The sequence below is a fragment of the Ictidomys tridecemlineatus genome, chromosome 5 (genome assembly GCF_052094955.1).
Source record: "Ictidomys tridecemlineatus isolate mIctTri1 chromosome 5, mIctTri1.hap1, whole genome shotgun sequence".
NCBI classification, from domain to species: domain Eukaryota; kingdom Metazoa; phylum Chordata; class Mammalia; order Rodentia; family Sciuridae; genus Ictidomys; species Ictidomys tridecemlineatus.
Genome location: NC_135481.1, coordinates 135,027,432 through 135,054,454, shown reverse-complemented (window position 1 = coordinate 135,054,454; position 27,023 = coordinate 135,027,432). Strand labels below are relative to the sequence as shown.

Here is a 27,023-nt window from a genome sequence, read left to right as displayed (position 1 = left end):
CAGTATGTGTTTTGACTATGGAAAATCTTCAACCATATCTAGCCATCCATAGGTCAGCCACACAGGAGAAAAGAAACCTTATGAATATAGCCATTGTGGGAAAAGCTTTGCCAAAGCTCACATCTGATCTGCCATCAGAGAATGTACTACACTGGGGAGAAGCCTTCCCAGGGCCCTGAATATGAGAAAGGCTTCTGTGATCATTCTAACTTCACAGGACACCAGAGAATCCACACAGGAGAAAAGCCCTATAAATGTGCAGAGAGCTGGAAGTGTTAACCATGAGCTCAAACATTATTATGCACCAGAGAATCCACACAGGAGAGAAACCCCATAAATGTAATGGGTATGGAAGAAGATTCCCCAATAGCTTGCACTTTGATTGGGGAAAGTTCACTAAAGGTTCTGTCCTCACCAGCCATCAGAGGATCCACAGGAGAAATCCTACAAGTATCTCGAGTGTGGGAGAAGTTTCAGTGACTGCTCAAGCCTCATTACCCACTGGTGAATTTACACTGGAGAGACCCTATAAATGTGGGGAATGTAGGAAAAGTTTCAATCAGAGTTCAAGTCTCATTATACACAAGGAGAAAAGCCCAATGAATGTAACAAATGCGAGAGGCAATTGGACAGCAATTCAAATTTTAGCCACATTGGAGAACCTATGTGGGAGAGTGACTCTGATGTGTCCAGTATATTGGGAAAAATGTCTTTAAAGCACCAAGTCTGGCAATTCTAAGGAATTTGTCCCATAAAAGAGTCTTTTTTGCCTTTAATTCTATAACCTGTCACCAATCTGAGATAAGAATTTAAGTCCCAGTCCAAAAGACTTTGTTTTGTTTCTCTCTCTAAATGCTTGGCTTATGGAAATATTCCTCAGGGTTTCCTTATCTATGCTGTTGCAATGGAAGCCAATTTCCAGAGAATTCAGAAACTAGTTCCCATTTCAGTGTGTCTTCATTGTGATTCTGTGCCTTAATTTTCTCATCCCTGAGGTCCTCCCTCACAGATGGACAGGGCACTGTCCTGCCCTGATCATGTTAATGGAGATGGGTCAGCTATGGAGCCAGCAGTGTTTGGGTACTATACAAAAGTTTATAATAAAATCTATAGTGTACCATTGTTCTCCCTGTGGGAGGATTGGGGCTCAGGATGCCTACATTTCCCCACCCTCCTTAGGATTTGCAGGAATTTATAGAGAATTTCTAGATTCATAGAGGAAAGTGCTCTATTACACAGGGGAGGGAAAAGGAAGAAGGAGCAATGTTAGGGTTGGCTTTCTAAACTATAACTTCCCTCTCCAAAAATATTAGATTGAACTATATGAGATTGACATTGCTGATCTACAAACTAGCAATTTTATGATTCGATCTAAGTAGAATGTCTGCAATTCTGTTCCCAATGGCCAGCAGCTCATACTGAATCCTAAAAAGGTGAAGGAAGCTGGGTCTAGAAGATATGAAGCAGGATAAAGAGGTGGGTAAAGACCTTTCTGTTTGTAGATATGCCCAGAGCAAAAACTAAGAACCATGGTATTAAAAAGTCCCTAAAGGATTTACTTCTATGTCACATGCCTTTGACAAGCCCACTAATTCCTGTCTGTGCTTCAGGCTTCTCAAAGCCAGGGTATCCTGATCCTTCCGGCAACAGATTCCCACAGATTTCAGTCTCTGCACAAGAGCACAGCAGAGTCCCTGGATAGACTCTGACACACAGAACAAATGGGGCTTAGAAAAAAAATGGAACACAGTTTCTTCCTCTTAAAATAGTGCCCATTGTGTTTGATTTTTAAATATTTTCCCACAACCTCCCAGAAACTCATTAATTATAAAACAAAGCACAATCTACACATATTACAATTGTACCTAATTAGATTAATAATTATTATAATAAGGCTAACTCAGTAATAAGGCTTCTTTTTAACACAAAACACTTAGCCAAATAAATGTCTGTCAAAATTGGTTATTTAATGGGCTGTGGACTTCATGTTATTGTGGTTATTCAAGAAGTTCTTTTGAGTTTTTCTGTAGGATTTGACTACATGCCTTCCCAGCATGTAGGGTAGTTAATGTCTTATACACTAGAAAAGTTTAATAAATGCTGATGGAACAACCACCTTGTTTATCCAGCCTAATCATCTGTCTTATCCATGAGACTGGGCTCTAAATAGAATCTCTTCAAAGGATGTCAATTCACTGCCATTAAGGAGATTTTTCAGGGTCTGTTGTTGGGAGACAATTTTCAAAGAGGTATTCCAGAAATTGGAATTTAGAATATTTGTCAAGGCCAGGAAATAAAATTGATATGGATCACTTGATATTATTTTACTCTTTCAATGAGAAATTCTTAGGTAGAAATTCATCCTACTAATACCTGAGGTAGCTCTGCATTATAAAATGACTTTGGAGACCAGGTGTGGTGGTACATGCCTGTAATCCCAATGACTTGGGAGGGAGAGACAGGAGGATCAAAAATTTGAGGCCAGCCTCAGTAATTTAGTGAGACCGTGTTACAACAAAAAATAAATAAATAAAGGTGCTGGGGATTCAGCTCAGTGGTAAAGTGCCCCTGGCTTCAATCCCCAATCCCACCCCCTAAAAGACTTTGGAAACAACCAGATTCTCTTTAAAAAATTTTTGACATCATTTTTCTTTTGGATGGAATAAGAAAATTCAAATATATAGAAATATATAGTCGATTATGGGCTGGGGATGTGGTTCAAGTGGTAGTGCGCTCGTCTGGCATGCGTGAGGCCCGGGTTGGATCCTCAGCACCACATACAACCAAAGATGTTGTGTTTGCCGAAAACTAAAAAATAAATATTAAAAAATTTCTCTCTCTCTCTCTCTCTTAACTCTTTAAAAAGAAAGAAAGAAATACATAGTCATATAATATCATCTCATATATTTTCCTCTTAATGAAATAGTGGAGAAATTAAGCTGGAAATTGTCAGTATTCCATAAGGATCTTAGAGGAAGACATGTTAGTTGCTTTAAATAATGTTTGCTATCAGTCTTCCTAAATGAGATACTTACAACAGTGAATTATGGCTTAATAGTTAACATGGAGATGTTTCTCATTGAATCATATGTGATATGAATTTTACAATGTCCTAATTTTTATTTGAAGTGGTATCATCCACCATCTTATTCAAAAGTGTTTTGATTTACTTTTTTATCTACCACTCTATGGGATGAACAGAGTTCTGGAAGCTCATTTTATTTATTTATTTATGTTAAGTTTTGGAACTGGGGTGCCCAACCACTGAACCACATCCTTATCCTTTTTTAATATTTTATTTACAGACAGGGTCTTACTAAGTTGCTTAGGGCCTCACTAAGTTACTGAGGCTGGCTTTGAACTCATGATCCTCCTGCCTCAGCCTCCCAAGCTGCTGGGATTACAGATGTGTGCCACCATGCCTGGTTCTGGAGGCTCTTAGTTTTAACTCAGTACAAACCAACAGTTATGGCTTCTAAGTATGTGAACAAGACAAGCAGCAGTGGCTTCTGTAAGTCATTTTCTTGAAGATATCTCAAGATGAAGATGGTAATGATGAACCCAAATAAACCTTTCTTTCCTCTTTTTTTGCATATATGCACAAGTGAACCCATCCTTTTTTAAATTTACATATGACAGCAGAGTGCATTACAATTCTTATTACCCATATAGAGCACAGTTTTTCATATCTCTGGTTGTATACAAAGTATATTCACACCAATCTGTGTCTTCATACCTCTACTTTGGATAATAATGATCCTCACATTCCACCATCATTAATAACCCCATGCCCCCTCTCTTCCCCTCCCACCCCTCTGCCCTATCTAGAGTTCATCTATTCCTCTCATGCTTCCTCTCCCTATCCCACCATGAATCATGTGGCATATATACATAATGGAATGTTACTCCTCTTTTTAAATTTTTTTTAGTTGTAGATGGACACAATACCTTTATTTATTTGTTTTTATTTTTATGTGGTGCTAGGGATTGAACCCAGTGCCTCACGTATGCTAGGCAAGCACTCTAACACTGAGCCACAACCCTGTCCCCTAATCTTTCCCCTTAAAAAAAAATAATGAAAGATACAGTTGAGAGTGTATAAAGTTCCCTTATATTACTAAAATATTGCAATAGATTATACATTTTGTTTATCAAATTATACGTTGAAAAATTTTTTTTTACTCTGTGTGTGTGTGTTGTGTGTGTGGTCCTAGGGATGGAACCCAGGGCCTTGTGCATGTGAGGCAAGCACTCTACCAAGTGAGCTATATCCCCAGCCCCTGAGAAATTTTTGTAGAAGAAACTTACAGCAAAAATATTGATTCTCCAGAGATATGTGTATAATATGAATTGTAAAGCATTCTGCTGTTATGTATAACAAATTAGAATAAAAAAATTTAAAATATTGATTCTCGCAGGGTGTGGTGGTACACACCTATAATCCCAGCAGTTCAGAAGGCTGAGGCAGGAGGATCGTGAGTTCAAAGCCAACCTCAGCAAAAGCGAGGTGCTAAGCAACTCAGTGAGACCCTGTCTCTAAATAAAATACAAAACAGGGCTGGGGGTGTGGCTCAGTGGTCAAGTGCCCATGAGTTCAATCCCTGGTAATCCCCCCCCCGCCTCAAAAAAATTGGTTCTCATTGTCATTTACAGCTAGCAGGAAACACTAGCATTGGATTTCCAGGCACTAATCCTGCTAGCAAAAGCTGATGTAAGTATATTAACCCATTAGATAAATTAATTCCAAGTGAATCCTATGAGTGGCATGGTCAGAGGAGGTGTTTTGTTTTAATCAGATTTATTATTAGACTCTAAGCTTCTGGACAGAGACTGGTATAAGACTGATATCTGCAAAGAATATAGAGGCCATGATGGGGACTTGCAAATACCACTGTTGGTGGTAAGCGTGATCCAGGCTTCCCCTGTGACTCACTCCAGAACAGGAGCCTCTCTCTGTGTGTCCCATGAATCTGCTCCAATCTCCCAAATGATTTTCTTTCTTTGTTCCTCTCCAGGGCTCTGATTTTCCAGGTTCTTCACTACAACACAGTTAATCAGTATTCATAGTGTGTCAGATTCTGTGCTAAGCACTTAATCCACAGGGGCTCAGTTAGCCATGTCAGCCACTCCATGAGCTTGTACTCTGATCAGACCCATTTTACAGAATGGAGGGAACTGAACACAGAGCTGGGGCTTGGGCCCTGGTTAGTCTGACTCTTCCACTGGTGTCTTAATCATTATGTTCTGTCAGACTCCTAGACTCCTCTTCCTCCTCCTCTTCCTCCTCCCCTTCTTCTCCTCCTTCTCCTTCTCCTTCTTCCCCTCCTCTTCCTCTTCCTCCTCTTCCTCCTCCTTCTCCTCTTCCTCCTCCTCTTCCTCCTCCCCTTCTTCTCCTCCTTCTCCTTCTCCTCCTTCTCCTTCTTCTCCTCCTCTTCCTCTTCCTCCTCTTCCTCCTCCTTCCTTCTCCTCTTCCTCTTCTTCTTCCTCCTCCTCCTCTTCCTCCTCCTCCTCTTCTTCTTCCTCACTCCTCCCCCCTCCTCCCCCCTCCTCCCTCCTTCTTCCTTCTCCCCCCTCCTCCCTCCTCTTTCCTCCTCCTTCCTCCTCCCTCCTCCCCCCTCCTCCCTCTTCCCCCTCCTCCTTCTTCCTCCTCCTTTTTCCTTTCTTCTTCCTTCTTCTTTTTTTTTTTTGGTACCAGGGATTGAACTCAGGGGCACCTCGCCATTGCTGAGGCTGGGTTTGAACTCACCATCCTCCTGTCTCAGCCTCCTCAGCAGCTGGGATTACAGTCGGGCACCTCTGTGCCTGGTTAGTTTATCTACTTAATTGCATTCCAACTCCCCTTGCTCCCTGGGCTGGGGCTGTGTCTTTCTCACTTCTGTCTTTTCATATGTTGATCCTTCTGCCTGGAAAAACTCACCTTCTCTTCTGGTAGGAAACAACTCAGAGGTCACGTGACCTTCCTTGTTCATACATGGTCTCTAAGTAAGAAGTGTTCCCAGAACATATGACCCCTTCTCTCACTGGGTTCTCTCCAATTGTCTGCTGGCAGAGTCATGTTTTATTTTATTTTTTAAAATTTTTATTTACTTAAAAAATAAAATAAAACACATTATCACATATCTTTGCTCTTCCTGCCTAGTGGAATCAAATAATCCCAGTAACCACCCAGGGGCACTTAACTACTGAGTCAAATCCCCAGCCTTTTTTTTTTTTATTTTTGAGACAGGGTCTCACTGGGTTGCTTATAGCCTCGCTAAATTGTTGAGGCTGGTTTGAACCTGTGATCCTCCTCCCAGGCTTCTGCTGAGATTATAGGCATGCACCACCATGCCTGGCCAGAGTCATGTTTTATATAGCTCCACACCTCCCATGGCCAGAGTCATGTTTTATATAGCTCCACACCTCCCATGTCCTAGCATCTGTGTGGTACATAACACAAAGCAACTCTCAGAGAGGCTACTTGAGAGAATCATAACCTATAGCATCACCTCTCCCACTGCCAGGGAACACCTGCCTCCTTCCCGAGCCTCCAGTAACTGGGTGCATTCACACACAATAGCCAGTTGCAGAGACTTCTGTGGTAGACTTTGTTCATTCCACTTTTGTTGCATCCATTCTCTTGTCCATTTGTCTCATGCTGCTGTTTTCTTTTTCATGTCTGCTTTTCTCTCCACATGCTCTGTGGCCTGGCTCCTTCCTCAAGCTCTGTTCCTGTTCCCCAGAAACCCAGCCTTATACTTGGTGGATTTGGAAAGTGGGCTGTGCCTGCCTCTGAGTTACTCCATTTTGTAAAGTAGTAGATTGCCGTGAGTTAACTCCATTTTTCTTTTTCTGTGGTGTTGCTGGGGATTGAACCTAGCGCTTCATACATCATGCTAGGCAAGTGCTGTATCACTGAGCTACATCCCCAGCCCTGAGTTACTTCATTCTGAGTACAAGTGCTAAGGTAGAATGCCTCTACATGTTGTATAAGTAAACAACCACCAACAGGACTGTGAAGGTAGCTGAGTGGTAGAGCACTTGCCTAGCAATATGACACCTGGCTGCAATACCCAGCACTGTCTGCACAGCACAGTCATAGGCACAAACCAATAAATTAATTGTGCTATTAAAAATGGCCACCCGTAGCCAGGCGTGGTGGTGCACACCTGTAATCCCAGAGGCTCAGGAGGCTCAGGCAAGGGGACGGTGAGTTCAAAGCCAGCAATTTGGCGAGACCCTGTCTCAGAACAAAATATAAAAAAGGCTGGGGATGTGGCTCAATAGTTGAGCATCCCTGGGTTCAATCCCTGGTACCCAAAACACCGCCACCACCATCAACAACAACAAAACAAAACAAAAAACAGTCCCAAACCAACCAACAAACCACCTGTGAACTTACAAATTTAAATCAGAAGCATATAGATACATGGGAGTGTTAAACCCGTATAAAAAAAAATAGGCCTGTGAGCTTATCAAATGCACCAGACCACTAATGTTCCAGGTAGCCCCCTCACCTGGAACACATAAAAGGAGAAGCATCCCAAGACTGTTTGTAGCAGCACACCTTGACATCAGGTGAACAAGTCACAAGTTCACCTTGAAAGAGTCACAAGGTCACAAGGTCAAGTCTCCAAAATTCTGGACTCTCCCTGGGCTTCAGCTTAGCTTGCTCTCCCTGCTTGATGTGGCCCATTTTGAAACCACTTGCTGTTTTGAAATGCCTCTCACCTCCAGCTCTGCCACTGAACAAATTCTTTGGTTGGTTCCTAACATTATCTGACCACCCGCAGTGATTCTTTTGCATTTTTGTCGGCTCTCCAGGGCTCTCCTCCTGAGCCCTGGGGCCACTTTAACCCCTCCTTAGCCTTTTCTTACTTTTATCTATGGTTGTGTGTGTGATGTGTAACTTGAGTGTTATAGATATTAGCAATTAAAATTGGAATAAGAGAACCTGTGATTGCTTGGCTTGTGACTACCAAGTGACACGTGAGTACGTGGTGAACTGCAACCTATGAAAGTGATGTAGCTTGTGAATGTGTTGTTATTGAATAAATTCTGACATGATAGACACAAACGTGTTGGGTCTATGTTAGTGGCTTAGCTCGCTCAGAACAATGCAGCTGATCTTGGCATTTACTTCAGCTCTTTAACTCACATCCTAGTGAGTTAAAGATGTCAGATGTCCAACCCTGATGCAAGCAGCTCTGGCCAGGTGGACTAACACATCCCTTTAGAGGGTTTGTGTGAGAGGCAGTTCTAAGGAAGGGAATTTGGGCCTAGCCCCTGGAGATGGGGCCTTTAAGAACATCCCTCACTCCCTGTATAAGCCCCAACCTGCCCCTCCCCGGATGACATCCTTCTTTACCTAAACACGTTCTATTCTAGAACTTCCTTATGAACACACACACCTGCAAGAAATACCCCAAGCTGAATTATTGTCGCTACGTGGCAGCTTGCTGGATTTCTTGTGCCTTCCTCTTTCACTCCCTTCAAACTGCTGCTTAGTTTTTCTATTAAATTACCTTGAAATTTTGTGAGACCGAAACAGTTCCTGAAGTTTCTCTCATTTATATGCTGCTGCCTCCTCTATCCCAGCTTGCAGCTGGACTGGAATCCTGTGTTGACATCATTGTGAATGATTTATTTTATTATTATTTTTTTTGGTTCCTTTAAGGATTCTCTGGGGCATCTTCCTAGAATTGCTGAGAAAACCTGTTGTGAGCATGCTGTCATTAACCACACACGTTTGTGCCTTTCCATAACATTAAATTCATAATAGTAACTCACAGGCTAGACAACTCTCACCAGTGGCAGTTCACAGAAGACTTGTGGGTCACCTGGTAGTCTTAAGCCAGGCAATCACAGGTTCTTTTTTTTTTTTTTGGTACTAGGGATTGAATCCAGGAGTACTTAACCACTGAGCCACATCTCTAGCCCCCCCTTTTTTAAAAAAAATATTTTTAAAATTGTCAATGGGCCTTTATTTTATTTATTGATACATGGTGCTGAGAATCGAACCCAGTGCTTCACACATACTAGGCAAGTGCTCTGCCACCGCGCCACAATTCCACCCCCCTACTTTTTTTTGTTTTATCTTGAGTTAGGGTCTCACTAAATTACTTAGAGCCTAAGTTGCTGAAGCTGGCTTTGAACTTGTGATCCTCCTATCTCAGTCTCCACTGAGATTACAGGCATGCCCTACCATGCCCAGCCCAGGTTTTGCTTTTAATTTTTGTTTTGTGGTTGTAGATTGACAGAATGCCTTTATTTTATTTGTTTATTTTTATGTGGTGCTGAGGATCAAACACAGTGCCTCACGCATGCTAGGCAAGCACTCTGCCGCTGAACTACAGCCCCAGCCCCCAGGTTCTTTTATTACAATTTTAATTACTAGTATCTGTAACACTCAAGTCACAAATCACACTTTACACAATTTTATGTGTGTGAGTGTGTTTGCATTACAGAAAGGCTAGGAAAGGGTTAAGGTAGCCACAGAGGTTTAGAGAGCTGAACCGGGCAAAGAGTGAATGCAAAGAGTCACTGTAGGTGGTCAGATAAGATTAGAACTAGGACCCTGGAGGTGGCCCAAGTCTGTAATCCCAGTGGCTCCAGAGGCTGAGAGTATCAGTTCAAAGTCAGCCTCAGCAATTTAGTGAGGTGCTAAGCAATTTAGTGAGATGCTAAGCAACTCAGTGAGATCCTGTCTCTAGATACAAAATAGGGCTAGAGATGTGGCTCAGTGGTTGAGTGCCCCTGAGTTCAATTCCCAGTACCAAAAATAAATAAATAAGTAAATAAATAAGATTAGAACCAGCCAAAGAACTTGGGGGGGGGCGAGGGGGGGGCAGGGGGCAGGGGAGGCTGGGCAGAGTTGTCAAAGAGCAGGAACTTACTCAAGGCTATCCTTAGCCTCTTTTAGGTTTTATTTTGACACAAGGTATTGCTAAATTGCTTAGGGCTGCCTTGCTAAATTGCTGAGGCTGGTTTTGAACTTGGGATTCGTCTGGTCAGTGCTGGGGATATTACCCAGGCTTCACATGTGCTAAACATGTGCTTTAACCCTGAGCTACACCCCTAGCCTTTAATATCCCCTTTGATGTATCCCTGGAATGATTGTCCTTTCTTGAGTATTGGATAATTCTGATTTCCTGCCAAAAAATTATAATAAATTAATCTCTGAATTAATGTGTTAGTTATACACATTCTTAAAATCCTTATTCTATTTTCTACTTTGTTGTGTGTGTGGTATTGTGGATCAAACCCAAAGTTCCACACATTTTTTTTTCCTTTCTTTTGTAGTGCCAGGGATAGAACCCAGGGCCTTGTGTACGTTAGGCAAACACATAACCAGTGCGACACCTTTGGTCCTTCCTTTTTCTTGGTTGTTGAGGTTTGAATGTGGTACTAGTCATTTGTCTTTTCTCCTCAGATTCATTCTGGGTCCTTCTCCAGCTCTGTTTTGTACTGCAGGGGACCGTCTCCTGCTCACTACCCTCCCAGAAGTCCCTTGCCAATAAGCCCCATGTAGGTTTGACCAATAGCACTAGCAGGATATTGAAGGGGAAGGAGAGAAGCCAGGTGACTCTGTACTTCTCGTAGTCCTCAGATGTCTCCTCTGCAGTTTTAGCACCTTTGATGCAGCCCCCTGCCCCATGACCCCAGCTCTGGACAGATAGATAGGGTTCTGCCATTTGTCACCAGGAGGCCAAACCCTGGGTTCTGGCCACATCCACCACCTCTTTTTATCCTTGTATGGCAACTTCCTGCCATTGCTCACTCAAGAGTGCTTCGCTTTGCTTCCTCTTTCAAATACAGCATCATTAAATTTAAATTCTCTCAACTAAATTACTTAGTGTGGGTTCAGTCTTCCTGACCAGACCATGACTGATACACGTTTTGTCAATACACTTCTGCAAAGCAGCTTTTAAATTCAGGCAGCAATTCTACTATTTTCTAAATTACTCACTTGTGATTTTACTTGGTGAGATTCTATAGCTTAGTCAGTGGCATGCTGGTAATTCAAATCTCTGAGGGAAAAACAAAAAGCGCTGCTTTATAATATTTGCCAATTTCTGATATGTAAATATTTCTGCCATGGCCAATTTCAAGCTGTCAGTGTAATATCACTGTACACACAGCTAGAAAGAGAGCTACAGGATCAATTCTTAGGAGGAGGGAGGAATGATTGAGGAGGCTTCAGGAAATGGTTAAGAATGATCACATCTTGAAGTTGAAAAATTTAAATGTCCCCAAAATGTAATATTCCATCAACTTCATTGTTAAATTAAGTAATCAAAAAATTCATTTCTGAACTGTACATGGTAGCATATTCCTGTAGCCTGAGCTACTCAGGAGGTTGAGGTTGGAGGGTCACTTGAATTTCCAAGTTGGAAGATAGCCTGGGTAACATAACAAGATTTTGTCTCAAAAAAGAATATATATATTTCTTTTAAAAATACATGTTAGGAGGTTGGAGATGTAGTTTAGTGGAAAAGCAATTGCCTTGCATGAGTGAGGCCCCAGGTTCAATCCCTAGAACTGCTGAGGAAAAAAAAATTCCCAGTGCTATGTACTGTTGTGCCCCCTCACTTAAACTGGTATGTTGAAGAATCAACCCCCAATGTGACTGCATTTGGAGATGGGGTTTTATGGAGGTAATTAAGGTTAAATGAAGCCATCAGGATAAGGCTCTAATCCAGTAGGACTGGTGGCCTTATAAGCAGAGGAAGAAAGGCACTTGTTTAGCATAAACCAGCCTGGGGTTTCATTCCAGTGCAACATGGTATGCACGCACACACACAAGTGTGCACACACAAACAAAAACAAAATCCAAATTGTGACTAATAATAAACTAACTTTCCACCAGGCGACCAGCATGCTGGTTTCATTAAAGAGGTTCGTGGCATAGAAGTTAACTAGTGAGATCAAAATAAAACACAGATTCAATTACCTTTTTCTATAACCAGGTCTGGAGACAGCTCTCCCCTCTCTGGCTCTCACCTTACTCAGGACTAGCAGGAGGAGAGAGAGAGAGAGAGAGAGAGAGAGAGAGAGAGAGAGAGAGAGAGAGAGAGAGAGAGAGAGCGCGCGAGCGAGAGCGCGAGCGCACACCAGGGAGTGGCCTTTTATTGGGGAACAAGAAATTCAGGGGAAAATTCCATCCAATGAAGGTCGAGGGGGGCAGTATTCCAAGGTTAGGGTCAGTGGTCAGTCACACCCCCACATGGACAGACTCTCGCACCTGGAGAGGGTGGGGATAACTCCGACACAGTTTGGCCAGAACTCCTCACACCCAATCCGGGAGGTGCCCAATCACGTGCGAGAATGGCTTCCCACATAACTTCAAAAGCAAAATTCATAAAAAATCCCTTTAATAAATGCAACAGTGAGATATTGTATACAACAAGGAGATGCATATAACTTTAATATTTGCTATGGATCCCCAACAGAAATGTTTGTGGAGCCCCCAAAAGGAAATGCCCCTCATGTGGATTCCCCTGGGGAATAGCAATAGAAAGTACCACCCTGGGGAAGGCTGTGTTCTAGTGAGGGACAAGGAGACAGCTAGGATCTGTTTGAACTTCTTGTGTTGTGGTTGGTGCTGAGCACAAACAACTATTTTCACACTTTGGCTTGGGATTGAACCCATTAGTTTTAACCACTGAGCCATATCCCCCACCTTTTTTTAAAATCTTTACTTTGTTGATTTATTTTTATGTGTTGCTAAGGATTGAACACAGTGCCTCACATGTGAGAGGGAAGTTCTGCCTCTGAGCCACAACCCCGGCCCCTCCCCCGCCCTTTTTATTTTTTATTTAGAGACAGGTCTTGCTAAGTTGCTGAGGCTGGCTTTGAACTATTCATGATCCTATTGCCTCAGCCTCCCAAGTCACTGGGGTTATAGGCACACACCACCATGTCTGGCTGAAGAGTACCAACTTCTCAAGAGAAATGCATACTAAGGCTATGAGTAATGACTTTTCATTCATCAGACTGGCAAAGGTCAAAAGCCTTGTTAGCAAGGATGAGGGAGAAAGGCATCAATGTTTGGGGGAAAATGACATATTCTCTAAGGAGGGCACCTTGGCAGTGGTTCAATATGCATATATTCTCTGCCACAGCAAATTTATTTTTTACAAATTTATCCTAAAAACATATTATTTATGGGAACAAAAGCTGTTCATCACACAATAAGAAAAGATGAGGAAAATGTAACTGCCCTTTAATAGGGAGCTGGATGTATACATTCTGGTTCAAATGCACAAGGTACAGTATACAGCAGGAAAGAAGACTCTGCCTCTCCTGCGCCCTTCAGAATACCACAGAATCTCCATCAGCTGCTCAAAGCAATAAGGCTTTGATATCTGGCAAACTGACAGGCAAAAAATGGCACAATCTTTTCTTAATTTCTACTGGGGTTGATGTTTCTTCATGTTCACTTGCCCTAATACATTTTTTTTTCTGTTAAAAAAGTTCACATAACACAATTACATCCACAAGCTCTTCTGATTTTTACTCTGATACTGTGAAGAAGGGAGGGACAAAACACTGCCACTTCACACTGGGGAAAGTGGAGCCCTCAGCTACCAGGTAATTTATTGTGCCATGTGTCCTACAAAAACTATTCTTTATGTCACTTTTAACTTTCCCAATAACCTCGCAAGGTAGACTTTTTTTTTTTTTTTGGTACCAAGGATTGAACCCAGAGAAGCTTAACCACTGAGCCACATCCCCAGCTCTTTTTAATTTTTTATTTTGAGACAGGATTTCACTAAGTTCTTAGGGCCTTGCTAAGTTGCTGAGGCTGGCTTTGAACTTATGTCCTACAGCCTCAGCCACCCAAGCATCTAGGATTACAGGTGTTTGCCACCAGTCCCAGCAAGGTAGTTATTTCTTTCCTCATTTTACAGAAAAGAAAACTGGGGGCAAGAGACAGACTGACTTGCCAAGGCCATACAGCTGGTAGCAGGGATCTGTAGTCACTCAAGAACTGAATCAGTGCCCCTGCCACTCCAGCATCTCCTTCTCTTCCTAATGGCTAAGGCAGGAAGATGCTGGTGTCAGCAGGAAGCACAGAGGTCCACCCAGTCCCACACGTGCAGGGAGGCATCACTTGCTGCTGATAACAAAGTCCTGGGTTTGCAGGGGTGCCAGGTGTGGGTGGTAACCTGTGGAGCAGTATCCATTTTGTTTTCATCGTGGAAGAGGTGACCTCTGTGAGTGAAGAGAGGTTCCACCTGGATCCCTGTTCCATCCCAAGATGTGACATCATAGACCTGAACAGTCCCATCAAAACCTGAGGAAGAATATAGAAAAGGAGCATCAACCCTGAATCCCTAAAACAATGCCATTTGCTCAATGGCACCAAAACAGGCTAAGGATGAGTTCTCACATAGTAGTAACAAGATACTTAAAAGCCAACTACTGGAAATGTGACCTCTGCCCCAGTGCTGGGGCCTCCTGGGCATGTCGCCATGATCATCTGTGGTTCACCTGTTACACACCAGGTCCAGGGCTGATCCTGGACATGCCCTATCTCTTAATCCTTACAATCATTTGAAGTAGGGACTATTTTCCCCAGGAAATGGAGGATTAAGAGACTTATCAAACCTTTCTAACTTGTCCCAAATTCCAATCTCCCCCATGCTTGTCCCTCTCAGCAAATGGCCTTAAAGAGGGAAGTAGAAGAAGCCTTAAGAGAGGAACACTCTCACGTCCCCCAAAATTGAGTTACATCTGCACTCACGCTATCCTGCCATCTTCCTGTTCCCTCCACAGAGCCTGGTTCTTTTCTTCTGCTCTTTATGAATCCTGGCACTTTCTTTCCTTGCTCTCTTCTATTCTTTCAGGCCCTCCCCAACAATGGATCCTCCCCATTGGCATCTACTGCCCTCATTCCATACTCCATGCAACTAGATTCCACCAGGCCCATGAGCTTGACCTGGCTGGCTTGCACAACTCAAAATGAAAGTAGGTTGAGAAGCATCCTTGAAATCCTGTCCCTACACTCATACACTGCTGGTGGTACTGCAAATTGGTGCAGCCAATTTGGAAAGCAGTATGGAGATTCTTTAAAAACTGGGAATGGGGGCTGGGGATGTGGCTCAAGCGGTAGCGCGCTCGCCTGGTATGCGTGTGACCCGGTGCGACCCGGGTTCGATCCTCAGCACCACATACCAACAAAGATGTTGTGTCCGCCGAGAACTGAAAAATAAATATTAAAAATTCTCTCTCTCTCTTAAAAAAAATAAAAATAAAAATAAAAAAATAAAATAAAAACTGGGAATGGAACGACCATTTGACCCAGCTATTCCTCTTCTCAGACTATACCCAAAAGACATAAAAACAGCATACTACAGGGACACAGCCACATCAATGTTTATAGCAGCACAATTCACAATAGCTGGACTTTGGAGCCAACCTAGATGCCCTTCAATGGATGAATGGATAAAAAAAAAAATGTGGCATATATATACAATGGAATATTACTCAGCACTAAAAAATAATAAGATCATGGCATTTGCAGGGAAATGGATGGCATTAGAGCAGATTATGCTAAGTGAAGTTAGCCAATCCCAAAAAAACAAATGCTGAATGTCTTCTTTGATATAAGGGAGGGGGTGACTCAAAATGGGGAAGAGAGGAAGAGCATGAGAAGAAAATTACCTCTACATAGTGAAGAGGGGTGGGAGGGAAAGGGAGGGAGAAAGGGAATTGCATGGATGGTGGAAAGAGACCCTCATTGTTATACAAAATACATATATGAAAATGTGAGGGAAAAAAAATAGTGTTACCTTAGATTAGGTAGAGAGAAGTGATGGGAGGGGAGGGGAGGGGTTGGGGGGATAGGAAGGATAGTAGAATGAAACAGACATTATTATTACTGTGTGTATATATGTGAATGCATGACAAAGTGATTCTGCAACCTGTATACTCAGAACAATGAGATATTATATCCCATCTGATTCAAATATATGATACGTCAAGGTCATTGTACTGTCATGTGTAACTAATTAAAACAAAACAAAAAAAGAAATCCTGTCCCCTTTCTGGTACAGCTTCATGGCTATCCCAGCATTTTACTATCTGCATTTCTCTCAACTGACCAGAAATCTGAATCCCTGCTAGGCTTGGAGAGGTTGGTGTTTGTGCATGGAAGTTTAGAGGCCAGGGAAGGGAAGGGCCTACCACTGAGGAACCTGAAGAATTAATCTGGAGCTCTCTTGGGCAACTTCTAACTTTTGGAGCCAGATTCTTTTGGAACCAGATCGATTGTGGGGCTGCAGTCTTCTTCCTGAGCACTTCACCATCCTCAGGAAAAGAGAGATCTAATAAGACTTGAGAGCCTGTTCAGCAGTACCTGAAATGGCTAAGCAGTTGTCCAGGGCTGGGGCCCACGTTACTCGCAGCAACTCTGGGTTGGGGCTAGGTGTGGACACTGGGCACTGGACTGAGCTGACAGGATGGCAGAGATCCCGGGGGTCAAGAAGTCGGAGCTGCCCCTCTGAGCCAAGGCTTGCAATATAGGATCCTGAGCCTTGGCCCATGCCTCTAACTTTTGCACACCATCTCTCTCCACCAGACCCAGGGTTCGGGCTGATATTCTCCAATGGTGCCCACTTCTGGCGGGTATCGACAAGCCCCAGATGACCAGAGGTGCAGCAGAAAGCAAAGGTGTTTGCATCTAGGACCTGCAGGCTACTCAGCTCCTCACTGTCACTGATGTCTGGAAGACCAAAGGCAAAGAAGAATTAGACAGGCCAGGCAATTTGGCAGGGCTTGCTGGTTACAACAGTCCTAAGCAAAATGAATCATTCCCCTCCTCCCACTCATCTTGCCATAGTCTGCTTCACTGGGTGGCTGCTGGTCCCTGGGACTGCCCCTCCCCACCCCAGAATGGGAGCCCTTCAAGGCCAGAGCCTATCTTTTATTCAGCAAGTTTCTCCAGCACATGGAACGGACAGTTTACATTAGGTTTCAAATGTGCTGAGTTGGGCCGAAGGCCAGATGTTGGCTGAAAGAGCCAGCAAGAGGTGAACTACTGTAGTACCTGAGCTGTACATGACCTTCTGGGATTCCAGATCCACAATCTTCAGATCACTGAGCCGTGCCCCATGGAGGACTCCAGGAACCATTGAGGAGAAGACATCCACTCTAGTCCAGAGGTTTCCCTCTTTTTCATGAACTGCAATGGTGCTGACAGCCTTAATGACATCTAGGAGGAAAAGGGAAGTAATGAAAGCCCAGAATGTTAATGATGGTTTTGAAAAATGACATAGCATAGGCCAGCCATCTTATCCTGGACATTGAGAAGGTCAAGAAAGAGCTGGGCAAAGTGGCACATACCTGTAATCCCAACAGCTCAGGAGGCTGGGACAGGAGGACAGTGAGTTCAAACCCAGCCTCAGCAATGGTGAGGTGCTGAGCAACTCAGCATTGACCCTTAGACCCTGTTTCTAAATAAAATACAAAATAGGGCTGGGGATGTGGCTCAGTGGTTGAGTGCCCCTGAGTTCAATCCCTGGTACCCACTCACCCCCCCAAAAAAGGTGGTTAAGAAAGAAAGGGAAGCTGAGTACAGTGGCATACACCTGTAATCTCAGTAACTTGGGAGGCTGAGGCAAGAGGATGGTTAAGTTTGAGGCCAGCCTTGGTAACTTAGACCTTACCTCAAAGTAAAAAATAAAAAAGGAAGAAAGAACTGACAGTGTGAGAATGTTGAGACATAAACACTCTGGGCTATATTTACATTTTTCAAATAGTCAGAATCACTTTAATTTCTTTATAACTTATCATATGAATTATTTTTGCAAATGGGAAATTATGAGTCATTGTAATCTCAAAACTCCACAATCAGTTCTTGCTTTTTATAATTTGGTAGAGAGCAAACAGAGGAAAAGGAATGAACATTCACTACTGATGTCACTTACACCTTTGGTGAAAAGTAATAGGTACAGAGTTAATGAGCTAGTATTATTTCTTTTAAAAACATAGTCCATGACCTGAAGCAACTTGTTAAAAATCTAGCAAGTAAATGTTACACTGCAGATATCACTGACTTAAAATGTAAACTAGACAATAAGAAAGACCACATTTTTTTTAAAAAAGTAAATGGAACAAAGACATATTGGACCTCAAGCAGAAACAAGTTTTAGTTTTGTTTCCACCTGCTTGGTTAGCAGGCCAGTTCTCTTTTCTGCATTCTGTATCATTTTATTCTTCTCTCTTTTTTTTTTTCCCTTGCAGTATTGGGGATTGAATCCAGGGGCACTCTACCACTGAGCTACATCCCCAAACCTTTCTATTTTGAGACAGGGTCTTGCTAAGTTGCAGAGGCTGGCCTTGAACTTGCAATACTCCTGTCTCAGCCTCCTAAGTAGCTGGGATTACAAGTGTGTACCGTTGTGTCTGGCTGTTTCCATCTCCTGGTATTGGGGACTGAATTCAGGGCCTAGCACATGCTAGACAAATTCTCTACTGCTGAGCCACACCCCCAACCCAGTTTCTACATTCTTTGAAGAAAATGAACATCTGTATATTTTTTCAACTCTGAAGGAGAGGCATAAATCAGAATGATGAGGGCAGAATAGATATGAGGATACTCACATAGTTCATCAAGCCAATGTGTGGTCACGAGTTCCCTCATAACAGTTCCCACAGAGGACATGCCCAGAGGGACCTACATGGGCTGGGTTAGTACTCAGAGGGCCCTCCAGTACTGCTCCCAGGGCCCACAGACCTCTCAGTGCACTTAATCAGACTGGCTGAATCTAACTGTTCCAACCACATGAGCTGTGGGGGTTTGTCACAGACACAACAGCTGGGCCTTAGGGCCAGAGTTTGTCTCTAGGGAGTGCTGTAGTTCAAGCCATCTGGCCAGAGCCTGCCTGACTCTCCTGGGTCACATTTAAATCAGTCCCTTATTACCCTTCCACAGACTCAGAAGAGTCTGGACAATTCTCCCAGAACCTGCTATTCTAAGCCAGAGGATGGTTCTCAGCTATGATCTCTCCTTTCTGGAAGGAAGGAGATCTATTTCAAAGATTCAGTGGAAAACAAAGGCTTAAGGGCCTCCTGACTAGGAAGCTGCTCTATAATTATAGTAAGAAAGAAATCAGAGGGGCTGGGGGATATACCTCTGTTGGGGTGCTAGCCTAGCATGCACCAGGCCTTGGTTTCCATCCCATAGGTCTTCTTCTCCAGTCAGTGGTATAGTGCCCTCTCCTAGGAAATCTACACCAAATTTACCAAACTAGCCCCAACTAAAAAGACAAACTACTCCAAGTGAAGGCAAGACAGTGAAGTACCTCCAAGAACTTGGAAAGAAAAGGCAGGTTGTTTCTAAGAACCAACACAGAAAGCATCAGAGAAGAGGCAGGCAAAGGCCCTTAAGAATCAGGGCAGCTCCCAGACCTGCAATCATGAGCAAGTGTGATAATACAAGTAAAGAAAAGTGGTGTCCATGAGAGGGGGCTGTTGAGTCAGAGGTAAAGAAAATACTGGGCCTGTTCAGAAGAGAAGCCACACCATGAATAAGTTTCTTTATTTTTTAAATTTGGGTACTGGAGACTTCACCCAGGGGCGCCTAATCACTGAGTCACATCCCCAGTCCTTTTTATTTTTTATTTTGAGAGAGGGTCTTGCTAAGTTGCTTAGGGCCTCCCTAAGTTGCTGAGGCTGGTCTGGAACTTGTGATCCTCTTGTCTCAGCCTTCTAAGCTGCTGGTAGTACAGGAGTACACCACCAGGCCTGGCTGCATATTTAAGTTTCAAATGGGATGAACAAGTGACATTCAGCTGAGACCCTTAGCACTGTAATCATCCAACTCAATGGTTTCTACATCCCCAGAGCTGAGAGAAGAGGCTTTGGCTCCAAGGGCGGGGGCAGCATAAGGCTCAGGCAGCAACATGTTCACAAGTTGTCTGTCTTATGAAAAAGCAATTTGGAAATCTCAAGAGCTGACTTCTCTTGTTCTCACTGCGTTTATCATGCAGACTCTGAATAGGCTATATCTTCTCTAAGCAAAGCTTGTTATAAAATAGAATAGTCCATAAAATATTTTAGTGATAACTGCTTTTTCATTGTAAACTAAGAAAACTGCATGCTGATATATACAGCAGTCTGGTGAGTCTAGTGAGCACTGCCACTATTAGCTTATTCTGTATTGCTCACAAAATCAGCCTTGGGGCTGTGGGTCCACAGCAGACTTCAGAAAACTTACCAAGATAACATGAAAGCTTCTAGAAAAATAGCAAAGTCTTCCCTCAGCTCTGGAAAATTCTTGCACTAATATCTAGAGGATAATGACTCTGACTTTCTACACACTTTAGTGTCAGAACAAGTCCCCTTGACCTGTTAACTCTCCTAGGTCTACACTACAGACTCTATGAGACAACAGTACTCAAGCACTATCAAATGATTAGTAAGACTCCTTCTCTCTTGTCTTTAAAACCTTGCTGCCCCATCTAGACTATTTTGGGGAAAAGATAAAAAAAACAACTGTAAGTTCCTGGCATAAGTTTGGACACATAAATCAATGGAACAGCACCCAGAGTCCAGAATTAAATCTTTGTATTTATGGTAAACTGATTTTCAACAAAGGTGCCATGACAAATTAATGGAGAAAGGATGGATTTTTCAACAATTAGTGTGAGAACAATTGAAAATCCACATGCAAAAAGAACAACTTAGATCCTTACCTCACATTATACACAAAAATTTAGTTAATTTTTTTAGTTAAAATGTATCATAGATTCAAATGTTGGACCTAATAACAAGACTTTTGGGAAAAAATATAGGAGAAAAATTTATGAATTAGGTAAAGACTTCGTAGCTATGAAAAAATAGTTCAGGATCCCCCTGCAACAACAAAAAACCATGGATAAACTGGACCTTATCAAAATTTAAAGCTTTTATGCTTCAAAGGATACCTTGAAAAGACAAGTAACAGACTTTGAAAAAATATTAGCAAAGTGTACCAAATGAAGAATTTGTATCTAGAATGTACAAGGACCAAAGACCAACAACCCAATAAAAAATAGGCATTTTGCAAGATAAATGAATGGTTAATAAGCACATGAAAAGATACTCAACATTATTAGTCATTATGGAAATGCAAATGAAAACCACAAGGACACAAAAAGACAGTGACAAATGTTGATGAAGACATGGAAAAATGTGGACTCTTATATACTGCGGTGGGAATGTAAATAAAGCCGTTTTGGAAAATTTTGAAAGTTTCCTTAAAAAAGCAAACATAAATTTACCATATGACACAGCAATTTCATTCTTAGGTGTCTACCCAAGACACCTAAGACACATTTGTCCACTTGAAGATTTGTACATTAATGTTCTTATCTGCATTATTCATAATAGCCCAAAATTGGATCCAATAACTGGTAGACAAAATGTGAGATACATCCATACAGCCATAATGGAATATAATTCATTCATAAAAAGGAACAATCTACTGATACACACTATAACATGGATGGACTTTAAAAGGATTAAGAGAAAGATGCCACATATATGTTCCCATTGATATGATATGTCCAGAAAAGGCAAATCTAATATATGGGAATGAGGATTAACAGTATATTCCATGAAAGTATTACTGGGGTCATGAAAGTATTCTAAAACAAATTTATAAGTGATGGCTACAATATGTATTTTAAAAACATCCCTGAACTGTACACTCAAAATGTGTGAATTAAATGGCAGGTAAAATATACCTCAATAAAATTATTTAAAAAAATAAACAACTGCTAAGTAAGTGATATAAACAAGTAAAAACTATAGCATAGGACAGGTGACAAGGAAAACAATAAAGATAGCCCACAGGGCCAGTGACCTCAGAAAGCAATAAACACAAGAGTACTTTTCTGCAGCAGTGAAGCCTGGGGAAGGACCAGCAGCCACCAGGCTACTTCTGGGAAGCTTCCAACTGAGGCAACAGGGGGCACACACACTTTAATGCTGATGGACACTGGAGGAGGGAGGGAGGGAACTAAATCAGGTCAGAAGGCTGCCCGCTCTGGTGCCTGCCTGACAGAGGACCTGCAAATCTCCACAGCTGGAGGGAAGCCTATTCCCCATGAGGGAACTTCCTTCCACTTCCAGAATGGATAGGAAGCAGAGTGACTTCTCTGAGAAGAAAACTGGCTAGTCAACCTTGCTCATTAGCTATTTTCCTTCCCAGGGAACATGTTGTAGAGAGAAAGAACTTATTTTTTTCTCTCTCTCTCCCATATTCCTCCTCCAAGAGGAAAGCACTTCGGATTAGCCCTAGTTCTGCCCTGGCCTCCGTCTTGCTTAATGGAGAGGCCTGTGGTTCTCTGGGCAGTCCATCTATGGCTGGGTTGGGTAAACTCAACTCTTGGAGTAAGTTCAGGGAAGATTCGTTTGGGGCTTGTCTGCCATGCTGTGGTTGCTAATTTGTCTTTTTGCCACTATAAAAGTAGATTCTATATTCTCCTGCCCCTGACTCAGAGTCTACGTATTTCCTGACTCAAGAGTAGGGGGCAGGAGTAAGTCACATACTTTCCTTAAACCTCAACCTCCACCAAGTGAAATTTACTCACCACTGTCTTCTGCAAACTGCCACACCTGCAGATAACAACCTGGAAGGCCACTGGTCACCAGCAACCTATTCAGGATAGATAGAAAATCAGTCTAGATAGTGGGGAGCTCCTCCCCAAACCCCAACAGCTTTCCCCTTTCCAGTCCACATAGCTTAGGATCTGTTCACCTCCCATAACAAAAATTTGTACTGCAGGATCAAAACCAGCCATCCTTATTTAACAGATGAGCAGCTTGCTCTGCTTTAGGGATGGGCCCACAGCTCATAGAGAGCCATGGGACTGAGCTCAGGCTCAGCCATCTAGAGAGGACACCAATGAGGAGCCTGAACACACAACTCTGACCTACAGACTTAGCTTCCTCTAACTGAGCTAGTTACACAAACTATCTAATATATCAGCTCTCTGAAAGATTAAGAGCATCCTTTTTATCCTGTATCTATCTAGTCCCTAGAGCAATTCCAGTGACCTGGTGGTTACATTAATCAAAGTAGGTATGGAGATAATGGTTTTATGTTCTAAATCTGTGTGCACATTCACATGTCTGTGTGTAGTTAGAGCTGAGGAGGCAATAAAAAAGCGGGACACCCCTGGGTATTTTCAGCCATCCCATCTTGAAATGGAAGGTCTGAGTCATAGAACTGACCATACCTGGTATCTGGCACATGCTTTAGATCAAAGACAGGTCCGTCTGAAAATCCGCCATGGCGCAATTTAAAATCTCTTTCTGGGAATAAGCCCTAAAATACAAAGGGTTGGCCAATCAGATACAGTCTGCTCTTCAAAGGAACACTTGGCATTTTTCTGAGCTTTACCTCTTGAAATTCTAATACAATCAGTCTGGGAATGGGCCCAGGAATTTGCATTTTAGCCAGCAACCTTAATAGCTTGGATACAGGTGGTCTTTAGGCTACTGTGAGAAACACTGGACTATGGCTGCCTGGGACTCAGCCTCTCCTGGTCTTAATAATCCCTTTATAGGTTCCTGTATACCCTGTCATCTATTCTAAACCTTCAGCTTAACTATACCATGGTTACCCTGTAAGATAACTTGGTTTCTTATTAAAGAATTTTAAAGGGCTAAGGGTGTAGCTCAGTTGTAGAGCATGTACAAGGCCCTGGGTTCAATCCCCAGTATTGCAAAAACAAACAAACAAATAAATAAATTTGTTTATTCAGAAACAAACATTTTCAAATTCCTGTTCCTACATGGCCTTTCAGTTATTTAACTGTATGCCTCACCCTTCCCATTTTGGGGAAGCAGGATCTTTTTCTATCACTGGAGGTTAGGATCATTTTTCCTGTTATTCCCTCACTCCTACATCTACATTCTCTCCCTCTTTAAGAGCTACTTCTCCTCAGGTTGTAACTCTGCTAACACTTCTGGCTTTAGGAAATCCTCCCTCTTCAAGTCTATTTCTGACTAGTTATTGTTCTGATTTCTTCTCTTCCTGCATCTCCACTTCCTCCTTTCTCTCAGTCTTTGGCCCTGACCGTCATTAAAATGCTGTGCCAGAGGTTACCAAGATCTTCCCAATTGCCAATCTAATAAACAAACTTCAATCCTCACCTGAATGATTCTATAGTAACATTACATAGTTATTGACTTTTATTCTTTTTTAAAGAATTTGACCTTTATTAATTTGTTTTTTTCTGGTGCTGAGGATCAAACCCAGGGCCTCACTATACTAGGCAAATGCTTTACCACTGAGCTACAACCCCAGCCCTATAGACTCTTCTTGACATGTTTTCTTCTTTTGCATTTGGACCTTTTCTGAAACTCCTCCTACATTAAAGACTATCCTTAGTATTTCTTGTGGGTTCCAATTCTTATACCTGTCCCTTTAACTGTGTCTCCTGAAGTTCTGTCCTTAGCTATCTTCTCTTAATCTATTATAGTACATATTAGTCTAGGCAATCTAAACTATTCTAAGGGCTTCAACTACTTTCTATACCCTAATGGCTTCCTAATCTATTTTTTTTTTGGTGGTGGTAGTGGGTATCAGGGGTTGAACCCAGGGGCACTTAGCCATTCAGCCACATCCTGAGTCCTATTTTGTATTTTATTTTTTAAAAATATTTATTTTTTAGTTGTAGTCCGACACAATACTTTTATTTTTATGTGGTGCTGAGGATCAAACCCAGGGCCTGGCACATGCTAGGTGAACACTCTACCACTGAGCCACAACCCAAGCTCCCTATTTTGTATTTTAGTTAGAGACAGCATCTCACTGAGTTGCTTAGCACCTTGCTGTTGGTGAGGCTGGCTTTCAACTTGTGATCTTCCTGTCTCAGCCTCTCAAGCCATTGGGATTATTGGCATGCATCATCTGGCCGGCCCTAAATCTATTTTTTTAAGATGTCTTTATTTATTTATTTTTATGTGGTGCTGAGGGTCCAACCCAGTGCCTCACGCATGTGAGGCAAGCGCTCTACCACTGAGCTATAGCCCCACCCCCAAAATCTATTTTTAATAAAACTGACCTCTTCCTCTAGTAGCCCTCTGTGAATCACATGAGATTCTATAACACTTATCTCTGTTCAAACTTGTCTCCCTCTAGTAGACTGTAAGGGCATGACCATTTTGTGTGTGTGTGTGTGTGTGTGTGTGTGTGTGTCTCCAGCATCCAGGACAATACCTGGTGTGTAACAGGAGTTTTCAAATGCTTAATAAATAAAAATGAACATATATACTTGTATTTCAAATTACCTGGTTTTCCTTTACAGAAAGTCTGAGAGGTAGTATCAGATGAAGAATCTCATTTTTTTTCAGGCTTTCATAGCCAGCAACAAAGACTCCTGGAAAAAAGCAGCAGCTATGATAAATCATTAGGAAGATTATTATAGACAATGGATGGATCTATAAATTCCTGCCAAATAGGCCCAATCAGGGATAAATTCCTTCCCCATCAGTGTGCAGCCTTGAATCAGGGGATGGAGGGTCTTAATAAAAGGAACGCAAATGCTGATGGGCACCAAATTTCAAAAAGTGACCAATAGGCCCTCAGGCTCCCAAAAGAGAAGCCTGGATCCCTCTAGACTGAGCCCCTGACTCTCAGCCTGAGAAATGTGATTCCATTTCCTTTAGGGCCAGGCAAGTTTTATCACCTTTGTCACCAATCCATTCAAGGACTCGTGTGGCTCCTGAGAGGTCGAATGCATGGAAATCCTGGTACCTGCACAAAAGGGACACAATCACACGGTGCATGGAACTGTATAGCTGACAAAAATAACAGAATTCCATGGTTAGGGACCTGGATCTGGAGTCAGGCAGACAAGGGACTGTGTCTTTTTTTTTTTTCAGTTTTCGGCGGACACAACAGCTTTATTTTATTTTTATGTGGTGCTGAGGATTCAACCCAGAACCCTGCGCATGCCAGGCGAGCATGTTACTGCTTGAGCTACATCCCCAGCCCAAGGGACTTGTCTTAGTTCCTATTTTACACCCCGTGTGACTGGGACTAAGCCAAACACTAAGCCCTGAGCTTCGGTTTTCATCTGTGGAACTCCCAGGACACCCAAAGTTGATGTGAAGATCCAATAAGTTAATCTGTGTTCAATGTTTAACCTAGAGGCTGGAGCAAAATAACTGATCATCTGTGTTGGTATTATTATCCATCACTAGCACAGCTCTTAACACCACTAGCACGCAGAACGGGCCATTTTTCAGATAAAAAAGCCGAGGCCCAAGAAGAGTCATTCCGCATAGACCCAGCCACGCGTCCCCCTCATACCAGGATTCCCTACGTGCCTCCACCCACACTCATCCGCCCACTAGACGCATTTCAGGCCCAGGCTCAGCTCCCAATCCCTCACGATTTACAAGCGCAAGGATTCCACAAGCCAGTCCTCCGCGGGATCCATGGCAACTGCCGCTTCCGGCACCCCGCTTCCGCTTCCAAGCCTCCCAGGACATCCGCGGCACTCTCGCGAGGAGAGGGCACGGCCTCCCTCTGGCGGGCGGGGCCGTGGTGTCCCAGCTGGCTTGCCCGTGCGCCCCGCCCTCGCTGGGCTGTGCTGGGAAATCTTTGGGGAAAAGCTCCCGGAAAAGGGAAGAAAGACTCCGAAGTTAGCTCGGAGCAGGGCTGGACGAACCAAATACCTGTTTTAGATCTAGGTATTTGCAGCCCAGAAAACGGCGGTCAGTATCCCAAGGCCAGGAATATTACAAAACCATCTGGCTAAACTGAATTTCAGGTAAACAATGAATAATATTCTTTGTGTGACTATGCCCATGCAATTTTTTGGACATTTTACACGAAAAATTTTTTTTATCTGAAATTCGAATTTTACCGGGTGTCCATTTTTTATTTGCTAACTCTGGCAACTCTACTTAAATTCAGAGAAGAGAGCAGGCAGATAGCGGGGTCTGCAATCTCACCAGGCTCTCTGTCTCCACGCATTAGGTACTCCTCTAGAAACTTGGCGTGGAAATGAAATATGATGAGATTAAGTAAAGCCCAG

At 42.8% G+C, this 27,023-nt stretch overlaps 1 protein-coding gene across 1 annotated transcript; it reads right to left on the bottom strand.

The window, feature by feature from the left end:
- Positions 1–12,336: 12,336 nt before the first annotated feature.
- On the bottom strand, positions 12,337–26,498 carry Wdr73 (WD repeat domain 73). Its single transcript, XM_005320171.5, has 8 exons — positions 26,383–26,498; positions 25,668–25,735; positions 25,270–25,358; positions 23,211–23,299; positions 22,563–22,627; positions 17,033–17,197; positions 16,343–16,708; positions 12,337–14,278 (listed from the first exon to the last, which is right to left on the bottom strand). The coding sequence occupies exons 1-8, from the start codon at positions 26,421–26,423 to the stop codon at positions 14,043–14,045; spliced, it is 1,119 nt and encodes a 372-aa protein (XP_005320228.1). The 5' UTR covers positions 26,424–26,498; the 3' UTR covers positions 12,337–14,042.
- Between the last annotated feature and the right edge of the window lie 525 nt (positions 26,499–27,023).